Source organism: Protopterus annectens, chromosome 14.part0 (genome assembly GCF_019279795.1).
Source record: "Protopterus annectens isolate FY-2018-M chromosome 14.part0, PAN1.0, whole genome shotgun sequence".
NCBI classification, from domain to species: Eukaryota; Metazoa; Chordata; order Ceratodontiformes; family Protopteridae; genus Protopterus; species Protopterus annectens.
In genome coordinates this window covers 873742884-873766109 of record NC_056748.1, presented here as the reverse complement: position 1 = coordinate 873766109, position 23226 = coordinate 873742884, and the positions used below count along the sequence as shown (strand labels likewise).

Here is a 23226-nt window from a genome sequence, read left to right as displayed (position 1 = left end):
AACCACTTCAGTTTGAGAAGTACCTAAAAGTGGAAACAACTCACCACCCTCTCTCGTGTAACACTTCCTGATGTACCTCAAAAATTAGGGACCTAGGGTATCCCCTAGCCATAAACATCGCTTTCAGTTTATTAAATTCCTCCAACAACAAACAGTCATTGGATATTATGTGGGCCAACCTAATATATTGCCCCTTAACAATACCCCTCTTCTGCTCGTCAGGATGGTTACTGTCATAGTGCAAGAGGCTGTTAGAATAGGTAGGTTTTCTATAAATACTGCTAATCAGCTTACGTCTACAGTAATCCTTACTTAGGCAAACATCCAAATAGTTGGCAGCATCCTCATTATAGTTCATAGGTTCATAGGTTCATACTAGGCTATCTGCCCGAGGGCATTTATAAGCCTAGCCCATTGTTTTGTGGCTTACGCCACCCCTTTAGTATGGGGAACTATACCCATTATTTTGCTGTGCCTCTGTCGAGCAGTGACACTGAGGTAATTCCTGGGGTATATCTGCGATCTCCCATCTATTGGTCAAGATTTCTCTTGAACAAGGCCAGCGAGGTGCTCTGCCTCACATGTACCGGGATTTTGTTCCACAGCATAGGGAGTCTTTGGGTGATGAATCTATCTCTCCAGCATGTCCTATTAATAGCCGTGTCGAGGTTTAAGTCTCCCGCCCTTGTGGCTCTGATGGATCTAGATTTTTTGAGGTGAAGCATATTCATCAAATCTGGGTTTGACATGGCCTTGTATGTTAGGCAAAGGTCACCTCTGAGCAAGTGTGGCGACTGAATAGAGCTGGAGTTCTTTCAGTCGGGCAGCATAGGACAGATTTTTGAGACCCTTTATCCTTTTGGTGAGGAACTTTTGTGGCCTCTCCAGCTGCTGCAAGTGTCGGGTCAGATACATTCCGAATGGGGCATTGTACTCAATCATTGGTCTGATGAGTGATGAGTAAAGGGAGACTATGACCTCCCTTGATCTAGATGAGAATCCCTTCATGATAAGGTGGGCAATGTAGAAGGACTTCCTAACTACTTTAGCTACATGGGTGTCGAATGACAGACTACTATCAACCTGGGTGCCCAGGTCCCTGATAACTTCTTCTGTGCTCAGTGGATTGCCACCTATTTGGTAGCTAGGGGTAACCTTGTTTTTCCCGAAGGGTATGACTATGCATTTTTTGGCATTTAACTTTAGGCCGTGGCTCTGGCACCAGTTATCCGTTTCTGTGAGACCCTTCTGAAGGATATCTGTGTCAGATGTGTTTTCTACTATGGCGCCAGTTTGCAGTCATCTGCAAACTTTGTCAGCCATAACCCTCCTGTTTCTCCGTGTACTTCGCAAAAGTAGATGCCAAACAAGAGTGGGCCCAGGACTGAGCCCTGTGGGACACCACTTGTGACAGGCTTTGAGTCTGACATGGCGCCAGCAACTCTGACCCTGTGGGTTCTGTCACTCAGCCAGTTTGCAACCCATCTTGTGATGTATGGGTTAACATTTAAGCTGATGAGTTTTTCAATGATACCCGAGTGGGGTATTGTATCAAGGCCTTAGCCAGATCGAGGTAGGCTGTATGGACTGCCTTTCCCTCATCAATGGCTTTGGTGACTGTTTCAAAAGTTAACCAAGTTTAAAAGGCATGATCTGCCTTTGACAAAGCCAAACTGGGTTGGATCCAAAGTCTGCAAATTCCTATGTCTCTATTTACGAGGTCCATTATGATCCTCTCCATGGCTTTGCAGATAAGGCTTGTCAAGCTAATGGGCCGGTAATTTCCAGGGTCTGTGGAGGCACCGCCTTTGTGAAGTGGGACCACAGTTGCAGTGCGCCACTCCTGGGTACGTATCCAGAGGTAAGACTTTGATTAAACAGCTGTCCTAGCTGTGGGTTTAATTCCTCATTGAGTTCGTGGAGCACACAGCCGGGACACCATCGGGTCCCATGGATGCTGTGTTTTTGCTTTGGAGAGAGCAGTTCTCACTTGGGCTGGAGATGTTTGGGGGCTGCACTCATTTGGTATAGATATCTCTCCTTTTGGGGAGAAGTTTGCACTGAACCTGTCAGCCAGTATGTTGGCAATGTCTGTAGGATCAGTAATCTTCACATCATTTTGAACTAGTTCTGAGCATATCTGGGAGTTTCCTCCTAGGTTTCTAACATAGCTAAAGAAGGCCTTATGATTGTCTTTTGAGTCTTTAGCTATTTTTCTCTCGAAATTTGCTTTGGATGATTTTATGAGAGCTCTTAGTTTTTACTTATAGTGATCAAGGGTGTCTTACCTTTTAAGGATTTTGCTCTATCTTGTAGTAGCTTCCTCCTTTTGTTGTAGAGTTTGTTTATGGCTGGGGTCCACCAGACTGGACGCTTGCCTTTGGTACAAAGAGTCTTTGTTTTGCTTGGGATTGCCTTATCCATGCAGTCCTGCAGGTGCTGGTAGAAGGCGTTTGTAAGTGATTCAGCGGCTTGAGTATTGTTTTCCATGGCTCGGGGCCTGAAAGGAGACCACACTAGTCTTTAGAAGTGTGAAGTCGGCTTTTGAGAAGTTCTTTACTGTGGTCTTTTTATTTCAGGTGGGGTGGGATGAGGACCTCCAGCGAGATTAGTTTGTGATCTGATCTCACCAGTGAGGGGTATACTTCCAGTGTTGAACATTGTGCTCCCATGTTCGTGATGATGAGATCAAGTATGTTATCTCCTCTTGTGGGGATGGTGACTAGTTGTTCCATGGCATTTGAGTTTATGAATTCCAGGAACTTTTGGGCTAGGGTGTTTGGGCTTGAGTAGTGTTCCCAGTCTATATTAGGGTAATTGAAGTCACCTAGTATGATGGTGTTTGGTGATACATTTATCCCTCTAGTGTTTTCAGGAAGGCCATGTGAGTTTCCTGAGTTTGTGAGGGTGGCCTGTAACATGCTACAATTTGCAGAGCAGTCTTGCCTATGGTTAATTGCACCTGGATGGTCTCCGATGCATCGTGCGTTGCCACCAGTCTTGAGGTGTGGGTGTCCTTGATGAATATGGATACCCCCCCTCCTTTCTTGGTATTGTCCGGATTTTGGGGCCGGAACGCATGATATGAGGTAAAACCTGATAGCGCTGGGGTGCTCTCAGGAGCCTTGAACCAGGTTTCTGTCACAGCACAAACATCGATGTTCTCCATACTGAGAAGGGCCTCGAGTGCGTGCATTTTGAGATTTAGACTTCTGGCATTGAGCAGCATTACCCTTAGTTTTTTTCCTTTTTTGTGTTCTAGGGTGGTAGGCTTAGAATCTGAGCCTTGCCTAAAAAAGGCACTATGGGGGTGGCAAGAGCCTTTGCCAATATCCGGAATCCCAGGGGTGACAGGTGCAAGCCGTCCCTCATGGCAGCGTGGCTTGTCCAGCATGTCATCCCAGGCAGACAGATACTGGATCCCCTTTGAATGACACCAGTGTTTAAGCCAATTGTTAAAGCTGATCATCTTATCTCTGTATTGTGGCATCATTCTTGGTGAAGGTAGGATACTGCTCAAGGTCAGGGTCATACCTGCCTGGGCTACATAATCAGAGAGCTCCTCAATGTCTCTTTTCATGTAGTCCAAGGAGGTACGTCTCAGGTCGTTTACACCAGCGTGGACAATGACTGAGTCATATTTGTACCTGCTGTTGAGAGACCTGAGTGCTTGCGTTATGTGGCGGATTCTAGCGCCCGACAGGCAGCTTACTGTGACCTTCTCCTTACTCAGTCTGGTGAGGGGGACATCAGTGTGTCTGACTATGGAGTCACCAATGACTAGTGTGTCTGGCATTGTGTTTGGCCTTAAGGGCTGTGACTGTTTGACACTCTGACTGTGAGGTCTATGTGTTGCGGTGTTGTGTTCTGAGGTGGTGGTTGTTTGGGTGTCTGCTTTGGTGGCCTCTGCTGTTTTGGTAGATTTTTGATCAGAGCCTCCGAGTATGTCTTTGTGTGTTTATGTGTATGATTTGAGGTTGTAATGGTACTATGTGAGACTGGGTCTATAGTGTGTGTGGTAACCTTCTCCTCCTGACTGGTCTTGCCAGTCCTATGTTGAGAGAGCTCAGCCTCCAGTTTGGCCGTATAGTTGCATCTCTCGCATGTATTTGTGTTTTGTGGGAGGAGGAAAGGGTTGTCTGTGTACATGAGGCAATTGAAACATTGCCTCAATATTCCCAGGTTCACCAGCTGAGCAGGAGAGGACACTAGCAACTGATCCCTCGACATGCTAGAAGGGTAGACGAAAAACTTTAAAAAGATTCCGCGGGACGTGGGTGACCGAGAAATGGGGGGTTGCCTTTTTGGGGTACTATATATGACAAGAGTGCCGTATCAAGGTAATAAGTACTGTAGGAGCAAGTGATAGGTTTAATAGATAGAGAATAGTCTACTTGGAGTCAAGTAGAGTTGATCTTTTAGTTATAGGATACGCTGATTTGATCAGTAGTATAGTTCGAGGAAGGTAGTTTTAAGGGAAAATTTGAAGAGTGGACTTTAGGTAGCCCGAATAGTTTAAACCTGCTTAACCGGCACTGCCCTAGTGTGCAACAGTGGCAGCTCCGCTTAAATCAGCTTAACGCTTAGCGTGTTTTATACCAGGGGCTGGAAAAGCTAGAAACTGGCCCAAAACGACCAATAAACTACTAGTTACTGGCTGAAACCTCACAAAACTGGACAAAGGCAGCTCAATGCTTCCCACTCCCACTGGTAAGCAAGGTAGCTTCCTTCCCCAAATAAGGCAAGGAAACAATACACAGGAACTACAACCAAAGCCCAGGAATCAGCAACTCTGAAACTGGACTAAACTAGTAAAGCAGGAAAGCAAGGTAGCTTCCCTTCCCCCAAATAAGGCAAGGAAACAGTACACAGGAACTACAACCAAAGCCCAGGAATCAGCAACTCTGAAACTGGACTAAACTAGTAAAGCAGGAAAAACAAGAGATATTTTTTCTTTTTTTCTTTTTTTTTTCACAAAACAGGCAGAAACAGGTACAGCAAACACTTATAAATGCTATGAATCAGCTACTACAGCTTACACAGAAGAATTTGATAGGTAAACTCCAAAAAAAATCTGTAGTGTTGTTCAAATAATAAAACTCATGGGCCTCGTTTTCATTACAGTCCCATGCTATAAAGATGTCATCCAAAAATCGCAAGTATAATTTCCAGGGAACAGGTACAAATTTTTCAAATGGGTATTTCTTCTCCCATTGTAAAAGTACCACATTGGCAAATAACGGGTCACAAGAGGCCCACACTGCCACACCCTTGTTTTGATGAAATTACTGCCCATTAATGTACACAAAAATGTTTGTTAACACAATGTTACTAAACAATCCTGTTTCATGCAAAAATTCAGTGAACCATTTGAGTCCCACATCGTGGGGAATAACACTAAATAGATTAACAATGTCAATTGTTTAAAAAAAAAAATCATGTATTTATCCTAACGTTCCATCTGAGGAGTTGTTCTTCATTTGTCTTCAACCTGTGGGTTCCTGGATCCAGCATGGATCCAACTTGGCTGCATATCCATCATCTGATCTGAGCTCAAAGCTCCTCCCCTACCCACAATGCTCCTGTCTCCTTCCTCCCTTTAGATCGAGTTTGCTGCCCAACTAACTCCCTCACCCGACCCAACGCTTTATCTCAAACTAGGCATCTGCATATGCAAAAAAGAAAGAGCAAGAGGCATGCAGGAGGTGACCACATCCTCTACTTGTCAAACTACCACACAGTCTATACAAGGCAGGGGGAAGAAGGGAGGGACAGCTGAAGACAAATGAACAACTCAGATGGAACGTTATGGTGAGTACATAACTTCTTTACCTGAAGTTGTGGTCTTTAACCTGTGGTACAGAGTCCCCAGCTACTAAACACCTAGGAGGCCCTCATGGAAGGATGTGGCAGAGCCAAAGGATGCCCTAATTCCTGGATATGATGTCCAACTTGCGAAATGAGGTTATGAGATGAAGCCTACGTGGCTGCAGAACAGATATCTATCAAAACTCTGGTCCAGGGGGCCGCTGAAGTTGCCATAGTTCTGGTGGAGTGTGCCTTCACATGACCTGGCGGGGATAATCCCTTAACAGATTATGCTAGAATAATACACTGGGAAATCCAGTGGGTGATGGTGACCTCAGATATTGGTTTCCCCAAAAAGGGGCTAGAATAGGAAATGAAAGCTTGTCAGACTTGTGAAAGGATTTAGTCCTGTGCAAGTAACTGTCTGTGCACATCCAGCAAGTGCAATTTATATTCTCCCTTGTTTTGAATGTTTGTAAAAAAGACTGGGATATTAATTACCTGATATAGTGGACTCTGAAACTACCTTAGGAAGAAAAGATGGGTTAGTACACAAAGATACCCTGTCCTTGTCAAAGACCATATAAAGAGGCTTGAGGGTCTTAGACCTTCTTGGTAGAAGTAACAGCAACCAGGAAGCTTGTCTTCCAGGATAGAAACTGCAGATCCACAGAGGCTGCAGGCTCAAAAGGGGGTGAAACAAGAGCTTGCAAAACTAACCTAAGATCCCATGGCAGCACAGGGTCCTTCAATGGAGGCCGAGTAAGAAAGGTGCCTTTTAAGAAGGCTTTACAAAGCTTAGAGGATGCTAAGGAATCCATATTATCACTGACATGGAAATTAGAAATCGCTGCAAGTTGAAACTTGACTGTAGAAGAACTAGCACCTTGCTGAAAGATCCCTGCCAAAAATTCCAACACCGCCGAGACCAGGGCAGTGAAGGGATCTATGGCACGCTGCGAGGCCTAAATCAAAAAATTTTTCCATTTGTTGGGAGTACACCTTTCTGGTGGAAGATTTATGAGCTGCCACCAGGATCCTTTTGTAAGGTGAGGATAAGCAGAGAGTCCTGACTATCATGGGAACTGGAGCAGCCAAGCAGTGAGCTTCAGACTGCCTAGATCTGGATGGGGGATCCCTGAAGGATGAGAAATAAGATCTGGGACTGGATCCAACGTCCATGGTGGAGCCACCAAATGAAACCAAGAGAGGGGAACCAGACTTGACAAGGCCAGAATGGGGCAATGAGGATAACTAACTCCCCAGCCTGCGAGCTTTCTGAAGGAATTTTGGAATCAAGGGAAGAGGAGGATAAGCATACAGGAGACCAGAGGGCCAAGCATGAATCAGAGCATCTCAGGGCTTCCCTTGGTGGGGGGTTCAGAGCAAAGAACTTTCTGCATTTCGTGTTGGAAGGAGAAGTGAAGAGATTGCAGCAAGGCTGACCCCACTTGAGAAAGATCTGTTTTGCCACTGAAGGATTCAGAGACCACTTCTAAGGCATCAGAATACACCCGCTGAGCCTGTCCACTAGAATACTGGACCTCCCTGGAATGTGCATTGCCACCGGAAAACGGACGTTGGATATCGCCCACTCCCACACTCTCATGGCTTCACAACATAGAGTGTAAGACCTGGTTGTACAAGACCCACAGACATATTGTCCATATGGAGAGCAATCATCCCTGGGGCATGGACAGCCTGCAGCGCTAGAAGCACCACCCTCATTTCCAGGACGCTGACATGCAATCTGGTTTCGTAGGGGGGGGCCACGTGCCTTGGACTGTCCTTCCTGAGCAGTGCCCCTCCCCCATCCCAGTAGGGAGGTGTCCCTAGTCACTATGGTCGAGGGGGAGGGCAGAAGAAAGAAGCAACCCCGGGTCAGTTATGGGGAATGAATACACCAGAGTCAAGGTACAAGGTACCATCGGAGCTGACCCCTTGATGCAAAGTGTCCTCAGATCCAAGGGCTCTGAAACTGGTGGTCGGATCGGAGAAGAAGCAATTGGGATAAATGCTGACTGCGTGTCCCCAGCTCTGGAGGGAGAAGGTGCAGGCAGGACTCTCAACTGAAACTGGGCACGGATAAACTTCCACATCATCCTATCCACCTCTGTTTCAGAAAGGCTGTGGGTGGAGCGAGAAGAGGAGGCCACCAACACCGGCCTAGAGGGGCGGTGAGGGGAAGGCTGTGCTGGCAAATGGGTCCAAAGCTCCTCCAGCTGCGGAGAGAACCAAGGGGAACGGAGCCAGGGAGACTCCGGGCTTGGAGCCAACCTAACTTTAGTAGGAGGGCCCGCCAAAGCAGAGCACTCTGGGGATCGCTTTCTGGCCTGGTCCTTAGACTTGGCAGATTTGTCTGACTTGTCGCCGTCCCCGGACCTCTTAGCGGGAGTTTGAGTCCCAGAGGCCAGGGCAGAGACCAAAGCAGAAGCCGGGGCAGAAGAGGCTTATGCCCCGGTAGTAGGAGGGGGAAAGTAGGCCCCTCAAAATTAGCTTATTTCTCCTGTCCATCAGTGCCTGGGGATTAAACCCAGTACAGATGGAAAGTACAGTTGTGTACACTTACCATAAATGTAGATGTTCGAGTGTATTCACTGTTGCAGTCATTACATTTGGGTAATCTGCTGGCAGGTTGCTTTCAGTTGGCCTGAATATCAAAGCCTTGGGTCCTGCGTTGGTTGCTGTCTCCTCTTCCATGACGTCAGGTCGTCAGGGGTATAAGACATGCAGCCAATGCCATTTTCTTCAGATTTTCTTGCCCCAGATGTCAGGTGCTCCCCAAATGGGGAGCAAAAAAAAAAAAAATGCAATTGTAACAACATAAACTTAAAAGCAAATACACCACAAATGCTGTAGAATATAGCGAAAGAAAGAGAAGTTCTAGAGAAAAGGGGGATGGCGGGTGGGTAACCCGGACTGCAACAGTGAATACACTCGAACAACTACATTTATGGTAAGTGTACACAACTGTACTATGTTCTTCGTGTTTCACTGTTGCAGTCATTACATTTGGGTAGAATCCCAAAGCTATGGATGGGAGGATGGAGCTAAATAGCATTAGAAGCGGCTATAAGGCCCTGCAGAACTGCAGTGGCAAAGCCTGCCCTGGACTTAGAGAAGAGAGGCAAATGATAATGCTTTGTAAATGTATGAACAGAGCTCCAAGTAGCAGCTTCTAGAATGTCTTTGGTTGGAACTCCTCTGAGAAAAGTTGCTGAGGTAGATGCAGCTCTGGTGGAATGTGACCTGATTTCCTTGGGTACCGGTTTACCAAGATGCAAGTAGCAGAAACAAATACAGTGGCTTACCCACTTTGAAACAGTCTGCTTTGATACAGCCTTCCCCTCTGATCCTGCAGCAAATGCCACCAGTAGTTGCTCAGACTTTCTTAGAGATTTGGTCCTGTTTAAGTAAAATCTTAGTTGTCTGTGTACATATTTGAGGCAAGTACAGAGGAGGGGGTTGAGACATATTACTTAGAATTGGGTACCAGTGCTGGCGAGGCCAGTCCAGGGCAATTAGGATCATTTTGGGTTTTTCCTGTCTGACCTTTAGTAAGCCCTTGGGGAGAAGAGGCAGAGGAGGAAAGGCGTACACTGATAGGTTTTTCCAACTGAAGGACAGGGCATCCACTTTCCATGCTTGTCTGTGATATGTCCTTGTGCAGAATTTGTCCAGTTGATAATTTTAGGGAGAGGCAAATAGATCTGTCTGGACTCCCCCATTTCTCTGTTATCATGCTGAAGACTTGTGGGTCCAGTTTCCACTCGTGAGGGTCCATAAGATTTCTGCTTTAATTGTCTGCCAGAGTATTTTGTTTTCCTGGCAGGAATTGAGCTTGAAGATGTATCTGGCAAGTCAGGGCTGTGTCCCACAATGCCATGGTTAGTCTGTAAAGGGGGTAGTAATGTGTACCCCCGTTTGTTTATGTACCACATAACCATGGTATTGTCAGTCTTTATCAATAGTTGTCCTGGATGAAGTAAATCCTTGAAGGCTGTCAGGGCATTCTGAACAGCTAACATCTTCTGGTTGATATGCAGATGCATTTGTTTTTGGCTCCATATTACCTGAATGCATCTCCCCACCAGGTGGGCTCCCCAAGCATAGTCTGATGCATCTGTAGTTAGGGTTTGGGAGGAAGGGGGGAGAGTGAAAGACTGTCCCATGTTCTGGTGACATGTCTCTGCCCACCAAAGAAACTCCTGTTGTAGGCAGGGAATGAGAGTGATCATTGTTTCCAGACTGTGACAATGTTGACTCCATAAACTTTTTAGATACCACTGTAGTTTCCTCATATGCAGTCTTGCATATGGAATTAGTAGAATGCAGGATGCCATGAACCCCAAAGCCTGCAGAATTTGTCTTGCAGATAACTGGGTTTTTGTTGCCATCTGTTTGAAGTAAATAGTCAGTTGCCTTTGTTTGTCTGGCGTAAGGTAAGCAATCTGGGCAGTTGTATTCAAGCTTGCACCCAGGAATGTAATTTTTTTGAGAGGGTACCAGTTGTGATTTATTTTCATTTATTGTGTACCCTAGGCATGTTAGAAGCCTTTTTACAAATGCCAGATGCTGAAGAAGAATGTCCTTGTTTTCTGCTTGAATGAGAGTGTCGTCCAAGTAAGGATAGATTTTGTATGCTTCTCTGTATGCAGAATGAAATTACTGGTGCCAGGCACTTTGTAAAGACCCTGGGCGCAGTAGATAAGCCAAAGGGCAGTGCAGAGAATTGGTAATGCATGAAACCAGCCTTGAAACAGAGGTATCTTCTGCATGATTCCCTTATTGGGATATGCAGGTATGCCTCTTTTAAGTCTAGAGTCACTAACCAAGCATTCTTGCCCAGCATGGGCAGAAGCTGCTGTAAAGTCAGCATTTTGAATTTTGGGATGTCCAAGAATGTGTTCAAAATCGATAAATCCAGTATTGGATGCCATGCATTGTCTTTTCTGGGTACCAGGAACAGTCTTGAATAAACCCCTTGCCCTTTTTCCTGTTCTGGTTGAATAGCCCCCATATCCATGAGGGACGCAACTTGTTTCTGTGCCTCTGCCCATTGATTTTGTGGCAGATCTGGCCAACCGTTTGGAATTGGCAAGGTATGGAAATGAAATCTGTACCCCTGGGATACTATGTTTAATACCCACCTGTCCTGGGTTATTAACTGCCAAATTTTGAGCATGAAGTGCTAATTTGCCCCCCAAGGGGGCTGCCAAAAGATAAGTGCTTGGTGATGGCAGAGGGAAGTCATTGAGACTGCTTACTGTAGGGTTGTGCTTTGTTTCCTCCAGATTTGGTGGTAGAGGCAACCCCATTGCTTTGACCTGTAAGAACCCTGTGATTGGTATCTAGAGCCTTTTGAGCGCATGGATTTGCCTTGTGAGGCTCTGTTGGACACAGGAAAGGACCAATTTCTTTTGTAGGCCAGTGTCTACTGAATCTGGGTGGCTGCACTTGTAAGAAATCTTTTACAGTTTGCATAGATTTAGCTTTGTCTTCCATTTTCTTTAAAACCTCTTCTGCCTTATTACCAGAGTATCATGCTGTAAAGGTGCATCCAACAATTTAGCTTTAACATGATCAGGCAGATTTTGCTCCTTGAGCCAGGCATGCCTTCTAATCACAGATCCAGTAACTGCAGCCCTGCAAGAGGCCTCCTAGGAATCAAAACCACATTGCAAAGTGTGCTTTCCAACCTGTTCTGCTGCATGCAATAATTCCTGCAATTCTTTTGTTTTCCACACATTTAGAAATCAACATAATTTTCTGTTTCAATAATCCCATAACATGCTGTTGATATTTAAGCATATGAAACTGGCAGTTTAAGGCCCTAATTGCCAAGGTTGTAGACGTATAAACTTTCTTTCCCCATCTATCCAGCGCCCTGGAATCTCTATCAGAGGGGGTAGGATTCGTGGCTGTTGAGGCCTTTACACCTTTGGGACCCTGTGAGATAGCTTCAGGATCAGCAGCAGGTTGTGGGAGTCAGGAACCCTGTGATATCTGTCTGGCTTACTACGAGTCAGAGGTAGGGAATCAGGAGCCATGCTAGATTCCAAAAACACAACATCTAAAATGTCCAATACAGGAGGTATAGCCAAAGGCCTATGCTGAGGAAGAAGGAAATCCCCAAGTCTCTTTTTTTGATTCCGAGAAATCCTGACTCTCCCAATGAAAATCTTCTGTTAAAGTATGCAAGATCTCTCCAAAAGAATAATCTTCAGGAGGAGATGCAGATGGGATAGATTTTTCTGCATCTGAATCCTCATAGGGTGGTATAGAAAATTCCTGATCAGAAGAGGAGTCAGAAGAAATAGAAACCTGATCTGAAGATTCATAATCAGTGTCTTACCTAGGCCTCTTATCAGAAGGGAGATGGGAACCCCTGATCAAGGTAATTAAGTCCTCAGCCATTTTGATTATCTGTTTTTTTAGGCATAGGAGCCTGAGCACGTGGCTCATGCATCGTTTTTTTAGCCTTAGAAGTTGTTTTTGCTTTTATATAGAAATGTTGAAGCCTGAAAATACCCTCAGAAGCCGGTGTCTGCTCAGTGGCTCCGGACCCACCTGAGGGAGAGACATCCGCGGGTACAATACTCTGAGAATCGCGTGGCATATCGGACTCCGCATGGGTCTCGGTAGAGGCCTGTGACTCAAAAGTAGCAGGTATCAGGGGCTGCAAAAGTGCCTCACTGAGTACCGGCAAATCGGCGACTGGCTTAGGAGAAGCTTCGTAGGTTTTGGACCTAGATGGTCTGTCTCTGTCCTTTTATTTGCGTTTTTTGTGAACTCCAATAGTCGGATTGCTATCCGACGACATTTCAGGGTAATTAAATCTGTTTCCAAAATATTCTGAAGCAAAGACATACAGACGCTTAATAGTGCATTGGTTAAATCTAGCACAAAACCAATAGCAAAGCACGTTATGATCTGGGCCTAGGCAAGGAATACAGTACAAATTAAAATCCTTATGAGGTATTTCCTTCCCACAAGTAATGCAATTATTAACTTTTACTGACATCGGTAAGGAGCAAGAAAAAGTTTCCCCAAGGGGGTACTTCGCTTTAATTGAAGACTTTGGTTCTGAAACTCGAATGCGAAAATTTCAGGAGTCGGCCTACCGGCACTTGCGAACGGCTTCTGCTTCGGGCACCATGCGGCAAGAAAGAGTGAAGAAAATGACATCAGCTGCACATTTTATACCTCTGACGACCTGACGTCATGGAAGAGAAGACAGCAACTGACGCAGGACCCAAGACTTTGATATTCAGGCCGACTGAGGGCAACCTGCCAGCTGATTACCCAAATGTAATGACTGCAACAGTGAAACACGAAGAACATCAGGAGGTGTTCAGATGGGCTGCCCCAAGACACTCAACACACAGAGTGATGCCATCAGCTGGGGACAGCTTGTAGCCACACTCCATGCATTTTCGGAAGCCTGGTTTAGGTGTATCGGACATACTCCTAACCTAAGGCCTAACACACACACTCGCACACGAATAGGATAGAAAGAGAAGGTTTTTTTTTTCACTGACTTAGCACGAGGGGAGGTAGAAAAGATAGAGAAGTGGATAATATGAAAAAAAATGAGAAAATTAACAGATATAAAGACACTTATCCAAACTTTATAAGCAGAGAGCATGGATCGCAATGCGGACAATAGAGCAGCACACGAGATCTAAATGGAGGAAGGAGACAGGGGCATTATGGGTAGGGGAGGAGCTTTGAGCTCAGATCAGATGCTGGATATGCGGCCAAGTTGGATCTGTGCCGGGTCCGGGAAACCAGAGGTTGAAGATCAAATGAAGGCAACAACTTCAGATCTTAAGTTGTCAGAAAACTCTGCTCCACCCACTTTGAGAAGAAAATCTCAAGAATCTCGACACAAATGCTCATATTGCTCTAAAATGCCTTTTACCTTAAGATCAATGTACTTAGCCAAGGAATGGGTTTCAGAGGTACCCGAGTTAATCGGCCTCATAGGTGGGACAGTAGTTGATCTGTGAACCTTTGGGATACCAAAAATGGAGGGAATACAGGGAAACTTAGTATACAAATAGGTGTATAAAGAGACGTCGATTTTGTAACCAGAAATCAATTCTTCTGTAAGCTACAGCTCTCCTCATAATATTCCTGATGATTAAGAAACTCAAACATTTTGTAAAAGTAGTCAGTTCTATACATAACGACCCCCCCACCTTTGTCAGGTTTCATTGGACGAGTATTCCTATCCTTAAGTTTTAATAACAACAACTTTTCACTGTCGATTAAAGTACTACACACCCTACCATCAGTGCCGTTCAACATTCTCCTTAAATCAAATAAGCATAGTTTTTCAAATAAAATTAAAGGCAAAGTCAAAGAAGGATTGAGCGTGCTATTTCTCCGAACACAGTCACCATAGTTCACACAGTCTTTGCCATTAAACAAAAGTTTCAAATTCAGTTTATGCACAAAAAACTTTAAATCCACCAAAAAGTTTTCAATCTTTATATCACTGTCAGGAACAAAGTTAATGCCTTTGCTCAACAAGTCTGCATACCCAGTTCCAAAATTTTCTGAAGTGTAACTAACTTAAAGCACCCGGCAGAGTTAAATACAACAGCCGGTACACACATATCACAGTAGTTGTCCAAATGAGCAATACTCATATTTCAATAATTCCTGCTCTGCATCAATTCTGTCGCCCCCTCCGCTGATTCTGCTCTTCTCTCTGCCATTCAGATTCCTGGTTTCTCTGGTTCCGTATCCGCTCGGAAGTCTCAAAACCAGCCTCTCTAAAATCTCTAAGTTATAAGCTCCTCGGGCTGACCTTTTTGCAGATGGATAGGAACCACAGCTAAGCTAAGTCTTGGCCAAAACAACAGTGATACCCAGAAAAAAATGAGGCCACTACCCAAGTACTGACTTTCAAAAGGACAATGACAGTTGCTAAGCAATATTAATGGATGGTGGAGATTTTTTTTTGGTGGGGGGACAAATTTGGGAATCAGAAAAGCCAATGCTCTCAGGCACTCCCCTAGGCTGATGGGATCACTAAGGCCTCACTGCTCTCTGCCAGTATAATCACTCACCGCTAGCTTTGTTTTGTTTATACTTTATGGTGATGACTGATCTTAATGCTTACTAGAACAACTAGCAGAAGGTGCTGATAAGCAAAGAAGAGATTGCAATTCTTTGGCCTAAATTCAGGAGATTCTTATGTTAAATGAATGTTTTTGGCTCTGTGAAGTAAAACGCTACTTTTGAAAACTGTGCAGTCCCTCAGCACAATACTTCATTGCTCTTGCCAAAACATGACCGGCAGTGAGGTTGATAATTCTTCAGTGGAATATGTTACCCACAGGCACATTTGCTGGTGATGTTTTTCAGGGATGCAATCAACCTTAGAAAGATCTCCAAGATCACAAAAGGGGGAAAATAAAAATATTTCCCAACAGTTACATAATATTAACTAAAAAAACATCCCAATATAGGTACGTAACACCTAGATGAGACCAATATGATGGATTGCTTTGTTGTGGCAATTAAAAAAAATGGCAGCACAGTCTTCTCTCTCTCTCTACCTAGTGACTGTCTTTCTGTCACAATCAGCATGGGGAATAGACCGGCCCTGTTGTGGGGGATAAACACCCACTTGCAGTTAATTCCAGAGCATTATGAATGATACTGCAGTAGTGATTCATGCAATAAATAGCTGCAAATACAGAGGACACTGGTGCAAGGTGTCAATCTGGACAGGGAGAAGCAGACAGATAAGCGTGTACGCTGCTTCTAACAAAGGCATTTTTTTAATTCCTGGAGAGAGAGTTCAGTGAACTCAACCTGGAAAATGGGAGCTAAAACAGGATAGGAAGAGATCATAAAACTATTATCTATGCAATTACCTTCACTATGTTGTATCGGCTGAAGATACCTCCTGCGTGGCCCCCATCTCTGTGCTCACGCACTGTACTCTGCATCTGTTAAGCAAAGAAAAAAAAACAGCAAAGGTATATTTCAGCAAAACATTTCTGCTATGAAACTCCATTAGCACTATAATGCAAGTCAACCCATTCTGAAACTTTTTTTAATCTTCATACATACATACACGTACACATATATACATAAGAAGATACACACCTCTTCCTCTACAGACTGGAACTCTTTGTCATCAGAAGACAAGTCAATTAAGATTGTGCCACTTGTACTGTTTATTGTCAAATAGGGATTAAGACCTGATCAACAAAACAAAGAAAACATGTTTTATTAACAAAATCTTAACTGTTATACTTCAATAAAATATTCACATCCTAAAAGATGACTATACACAAGTCATGCCATAATTAGAAACTCAACTAGTGAAACTATACATCCAGTAATTAATTTCAAATGTTAAAAGCTGAAAATCTTTCCTGTCAGCTCCAATGGCACACAAGTGTAGATCCAGGCATCCCAAGTTCAAAAAGCTGCTCAGCCACATCTTGGAGCTGGCTTTGGGGGGGGGGGGGGCGTAGTATGTGTCTGTGCACACACTACACAATGTAAGTACTACTGCTAACAGGTGCTCACATGATGTATGCAGTGCAGGGTCAGCTGACTGCATCACACCAGAAGCATGGATATACAATGGGACGGCTTTGCATATCAAGCCCTTGGATATGACTGGGCATTTATACACAATGCCAAGGTTTGTACTTTCATAGATTAATACTAGGCTGTTGATCCAGAGTACCTTTGGCAACTTAACCTCGATATCCCAAATTGTAAGCACCCACAGACATGACTGATCTACACCTAGTTTTAACACCTTTCAATGAGGGCTTGAAGGGTCAGAATCAGGTAGATTTACAATTGCCTATACATACGTCCAAGATGTGTTTAACTCATTAAAGCCAGGTGCTTCTGCAGTTAAATCCTACCGACAACTGTAGGTGTCAAATGTTCCTTGTTTGTATTTGCATTCCAAAGCCATACTGCATACAAAGCATTAAAAGATTTAATCTTAAATCGTACACAATGACAAACACAGCTATATTAATATTTAAACCTCTGTGTAGGGCTGGTAAGGACAAATTAATAGTTATTCAAATCATATTTATTTATATTATCATAAATATTACATTTTTTTAAATATCTCAGCAATCAAGCAGCACAAGCAGAACTGCTTAGCCTCATATGAAAGTGCTTAGCAGGATGAATAAAGTGCTGATGATAGTACGTGTGTAGCTCGAGTGGTTGCTGAGATGTTTAAATCTTACAAAATACTACAAACTTAATAGTTACTGCGACTTATAAAATCCAGTTTAAAATGTAGAACCTAAATACTACCCCTATAAAAATAGTTTGGGGTGAAGAGTGAAATGTATACTTTTTTAGTAATATCTATGGTTCCATAGGTTCATAGGTATGTACTAGGCTATCTGCCCGAAGGCATTTATAAAGCCTAGCCGAATGTGTTGGCTTTCACCCCCCCCCATCCCCCTAAGATTAGTTCCCTGTGCCTCTGTCCAGCAGAGCCATTGAAGTGATCCCTGGGGTAAACTTTCTGTTTCCCATCCACTCGTCAAGGTTCTTTTGAAGAGGGTTAGTGAGGAGTTCTGCTTAAAGTAGATTGGAATCTTGTTCCAGAGCATGGGAAGTCTCTGGGACAGGAATCTATCCCTCCAGCACATCCTACTTATTGTTGTGGTGAGGTTTAGATCCCTGGAGCATGTGGCTAGAGGGGATATGGTTTTCTTTAGGTGGAGCATGTCCATCAATTCTGGGTTGGACATGGCCTTGTATGTCAGGTAGAGATCACCTCTGAGTAGGCGGTATGCAACAGAGTACAGATGGAGTTTCTTCAGTCAATCTGCATAAGGCATCTGCTTGAGGCCAGTGATCCTCTTGGTGAGGTACTTCTGTGGTCTTTCCAGTTGTTGCAGGTTTCTTGTAAGGTACATCCCAAATGGGGCACTGTACTCTATGATGCGTCTGATGAGTGATTCATAGAGGGACCCAATGACCTCTTTCGATCTGGATGCAAACCCTTTTGTGATTAGGTGGGCCACATAGAAGGATTTTCAAACCACTCTGGCAATGTGATTATCAAAGGAGAAGTTACTATCTACTTGGGTCCCCAGATCCCTTATTACGTCTTCCGTATTTCGGGGGCTACCACCTATGTGATAGTTTGTGGGTACTTTGTTTTTTCCAAAGGGGATGACTATGCACTTTTTGGCATTTAGCTTGAGGCCTTGGTTTTGACACCAGGTATCTGTCTCAGTGAAACCCTTTTGGAGGATGTCTGTGTCAGCTGGAGAGTCAATTATAGCCCCTAGTTTGCAGTCATCTGCGAATTTGGTCAGCCACAGTCCTCCTGTGCTTCCCGTATCACTGAGAAGTATATGCCGAACAGGAGGGGTCCTAGGACTGAGCCCTGGGGAACGCCACTTGTAACCAGTTTAGAGTCAGACCTAGCTCCGGCAACTATTACCATGTGGGTTCTGTCTGTGAGCCAGTTGGCAACCCATCTCGTGACATAGGGGTTTATGTTCAGGCTGGTGAGCTTGTCTATAATACCTGAGTGGGGAATGGTGTCGAAGGCCTTTGCGAGGTCTAGGTAGGCTGTGTGGAACACCTTTCCCTCGTCTATAGCCTTGGTAACAGTCTCAAAGAAGTCCACCAGGTTTAGGCAGCATGAACTGCCCTTAAAGCCGAACTGGGTAGGGTCCAGTGTTTGGAGGTTCCCAATGTCTCTGTTAATGAGATCCATGATGATGCGCTCCATAGCTTTGCAGACCAAGCTAGTCAGGCTTAATTGGCGATAGTCCCCAGGGTCCGTTGTGGCTCCACTTTGTGGAGTGGAATAACCGTTGTTGTGCGCTACTCTGTGGGCACATAGCCTGTGGAGAGGCTGAGTTTAAACAGTGTATTTAGGTAAGGGGTTAGTTCATCTTTGAGCTCGTGTAGGACGCATCCTGGGACACCATCCAGTCCCATTGATGCTGTGTTTTTGACTTTGGAGAGGGCTGTTTTAACCCGAGTGTCTGTGATTTCAGGGGCACTACATTCTTCTGGTATAGTTATGGGCCCGTTTGGGGGTGGGGTGAAGTTTGCACTGAACCTGTCTGCCACGATGTTTGCTATATCGGTCTGTTCAGTGAATTTTGTGCCATTCTGTGCTAACTCCGAGCAGATCTGAGAATTGCCACTTAGATTCTTGACATAACTAAAGAATGCCTTGTGGTTATCTTTGGAGTCCATGGCAATTTTTCTTTCGAAGCTAGACTTAGATGATTTTATGGGGGAACGTAGTTTCTTGCTGATACTGATCAGGGATGTCTTCCCTTTTTGGGATTTTACTCTTTCTGTACTAGTTTCCTTCTTCTATTGTATAGCTTGTTTATGGCAGGGGTCCACTAGACTGGTTTCTTTTTCTTGGAGGAGTGAGTCTTGGTTTTGTTTGGGATAGCACGATCCATGCATTCCTGTAGGTGCCCATAGAGTGCATTAGTAAAGGATTTTGCAGCTTGGACAGCATTATCCTTTAGCATGGGGGCTATGAAACTTCCCACCTCGGTCTTAAGTAACGTGAAGTTTGCTTTTGAAAAGTTTTTCAGGTGGTTTCTTTGACGGGGGTGGTGGTGGAATGTGGATATCCAGAGTGATTAGTTTATGGTCAGATCTAACCAACGAGGGGTTGACATCTGGTGTGGAACACCGGCCACCCATGTTGGTGATGACCAGGTCCAATATGTTGTCGCCTCTGGTGGGGGTGTTGACCAGTTGATCCACGGCATTTGAGTTTATAAATTCTAGGAAATGTTGGGCAAGGGAGTTTGTACTTGAGTAGTTCTCCCAGTTAATGTTTGGGTAATTGAAATCTCCCAATATCAGGGTGTTTGGTAGGACCTTTATGTTCCCCAGTGTTTTCAGAAATGCGGAGTGGGGGTCCTGGGACATGGTGGGTGATTTGTAGCAAGCTATAATTTGAATAGCAGTTTTGCCCGTTGTTCTAATCTGGAGGTGTGGGTATCCTTAATGAATATGGATACTCCCCCGTCTTTTGTATTTCGGTCCGGGTTTTTTGGCCAAAATGTATGGGATGGGTTGTAGGCTGGTACTGCTGGGGTGCTCTTTGGAGCCTTAAACCGGGTTTCTGTTACTGCACAGATATCGATTTTCTCCATACTGAGGAGTGCCTCCAGTGCATGCATTTTGAGGCTTAGACTTTTGGCACTGAGTAGCATTACCCTCAGTTTTTTGTTACTTGTGCTATTTATGGCGGTGGGTTTGTCTTTTGAGCCTTGCCTAAAAAAGGCACTATGGGGGTGGCAAGAGCCTTGGCCAGCATTCGAAAGCCTAAGGGTGACAGAGATATGAACATTTGTTTGAAATGTGAGGATATAATTTTATTCTATAAAAAAGCTTAGGCTCTGCCTATTGGAAGTTACAGTGCAAACTTCCAGACTTACATTGGAGGGAAAGAGTGGGTGCTACTTTGCTTTACAGTCAAAGTCAATCCATTCAATAAAAGAGCGATTCTCTGATGATATACATCTGTCTCACCAGCAGGTCCTATTTATCTTTCTGTGGAAGTACAGATCTCTTGAGCGGCTGTTTAGTGTGTTATTAGTTTTGGGGATGTGCAGGAGATCACAAAGGACTGGATCCTTTGAGGTTCTGTACGCTAGTCAGAGGTTACCTCTCAAGAGTCAGGAAGAAAGAGAAGACAGACGGCAGTCTGAGTAGCTCAAGCAAAACATGCCCTTAATTGTCTTGACAAAGAAAAGCTGCAGTCTATTAAACTGGAACATATACTTAGAAAAGTACATACTAAAGGGGCCACTGTACTCTATTATAGGCCTGATGAGGAAGCAGTAGAGAGGGTTGATAACTTCCTTACTATTTGGAAGACATATCCCTTAGGGATTAGTCTAGCTAGGTGAAAGGATTTACTTGAGGGTCAATGAAACTGCCTGGATCCCTAATGACAAGAGTCAAGTTTCAAAAGGGGAGGGGGTGTCACCTGTTAGCAACACAGCAGCATGGGTGCCCAGGTTTGCCAAATGACACAACGCTATCTCTTTTCTGACATTTACCTTTAGGTTGTGGTCTGTCACCACTTACTGATACATGTTAGCCCTTTCTGAAGAATTTGGAAGTCAGATGGAGTATTAATGACAGCGCCAAGTTTCTGAAGAGGGCATGCTTCCCACAAAAAATAGGTTCTGTCCTTAAGCCTGTTTTTCTTCTAGCAGGTAACAGACATGTTTACATTTAGTTTAAGCTTACTGATAATGTCAGCATGTGAGATGGTATCAAAGGTCTCAACCAGATCCAGATAAGCACTGTAAAATGACTTGCCTGACTACAATGCATCAGTGGATTGCTTAGAGAAGCCCACCAGGTTCAGGACGTCTGACCTGTCTAACAAACCCAAGCTAGATTCAGTCCCAGGGCTTGTAGACTGCCTATGTCCTTGCTAATACGTTCCTTAATTACACATTTAAATGTTTTGCATACAAGGCTGGAGAGGTTTATATAGATAGTACAGTTGTCTACACTTACCATAAATGTACATGTTCGAGTGTATTCACTGTTGCAGTCATTACATATGGGTTATCTGCTTTGCAGTAGCCCTCAGTCGCCCTGATTAACAAAGTCTTGGGTCCCGCATCAGTTGCTGCCCCTTCTTCCATGACGTCAGGTTGTCAGGGTTATAAATCATGCAGCCGACGCCATTACATCAGTTTTTCTTGCCCCAGATGTCAGGTGCCCCCTAATGGGTAGCAATTAAATCTATAATACAAGGAAATACCTCCAACTAAAAAGCAACTACACCAAAAAGCTTTTTGAGCATAGTAAGTGAGAGTAGAGGAATAGCCGAAAGAAGAAAGGGGGCTGGCGGGAGGGTAACCAGGACTGCAGCAGTGAATACACTCGAACGTCTACATTTATGGTAAGTGTACACAACTGTACTATGTTCTTCGTGTTTCACTGTTGCAGTCATTACATTTGGGTAGATTCCCAAATCTAAGGTTGGGTGGAGGAATTTAAATAGAATTAGGACCAACTATAAGGCCCTGCTAGACTGCAGAGACAAAACCAGATCTGGATTTAGAGAAGATTGGCAAATAATAATGCTTGGTGAAAGTATGTACAGAACTCCAGGTAGCAGCTTCTGGGATGTCCCTTGTAGGGACGCCCCTGAGAAAGGCTGTAGAGGTAGATGCAGCCCTGGTTGAATGGTGTCTGATTTCCTGTGGGATAGGTTTTCCATGGTGCTTATAGCAGAAATTAATGCAGTGGCCTATCCATTTTGAAATTGTTTGCTTTGAAATAGCTTTCCCTTCTGTCCCTGCAGCAAATGCCACCAGCAGCTGTTCAGTTTTCCTTTGAGGTTTAGTCCTGTCCAAGCAGAATCTAAATTGTCTGTGCACATCTAAGGAGTGCAGTATCCATTCCCCTTTGTTCTGTGGGTTACGAAAGAAGGTAGGCAAATGAATGGACTGATTAAGAGCCACACTGGATATCACCTTGGGCATGAAGGAGGGATTGGTTCTGAGGGACACCCTGTCCGCATGAAAGATGATGAAAGGCTCCACTGCCATAAGGGCCTGTAATTCAGATAACCGTCATGAAGAAGTGATTGCTAAAAGAAAAGCTGTTTTCCAGGAAAGGAATTTTAAATCTGCAGTAGCAGCTGGCTCAAAAGGAGGAAAAGTGAGTTTCTCCCAAGACAAAGTTGAGGTCCCAGGCAGGAGTTGGCGCTCTCCTTGGTGGCCTTAAATTTTTGGAACCCTCTGAGAAACTGCTTGAGCAGTGGGTGAGAGAAGGGAGGCTCTGTGTTATAATGAGCAGAAATGGCTGAGGCATGGATTTTGATGGAGGAAAAGGACAAGCCCTTTATGGTAGAATCTGAGGTAAATTGGGCACTGCTGCACTCATCCCTTGAGACTGGTTCCAGGTACAAAATCTTTTCCACTTTGCAGCATAAGATTTTCTAGTACTAGGCCTCCTAGCCAATAAAATGATATCCATCACTGATTTGCTGAGGGGTGGTAAAGGAGAGATTAGGTAATTAGCCAGGTTTCTAGGTTCAGGGTTTGCAGCTGAGGGTGCAGAATCTGGTTCTCCTGCTGAGACAACAGGGAAGGAGTCTGAGGCAGGTGCCATGGGGCCAAGCGTCACACACTGCGCAGGAGGGGGTACTAGTGTTGACGGGGCCAGACTGGTGCAATTAACATCGTCCTTGGCTTGTCCTGTTTGATCTTTAGTAGTACTTTGGGGAGCAGAGGCAGAGGAGGAAAGGCATAAACTGATAGGTTTTTCCAGCTGAAGGATAGAGCATACACTTTCGAAGCTAGTTTGTGGGGAATCCTTGCGCAAAATTTGTCCAATTGATGGTTCTGGGGGGAAGCACACAGGTCTATATCTGGGCTCTCC

At 44.5% G+C, this 23226-nt stretch overlaps 1 protein-coding gene across 1 annotated transcript in view; it reads right to left on the bottom strand.

Moving 5' to 3' along the window:
• TNKS2 (tankyrase 2) overlaps nt 1-23226 on the bottom strand; it is a gene marked incomplete in the record, with an annotated part of 1900381 nt that overhangs the window by 305080 nt on the left and 1572075 nt on the right. Inside the window, 2 exon segments of the mRNA XM_044056654.1 lie at nt 15702-15776; nt 15937-16031. Coding sequence (XP_043912589.1) covers nt 15702-15776; nt 15937-16031 — 170 coding nt within the window.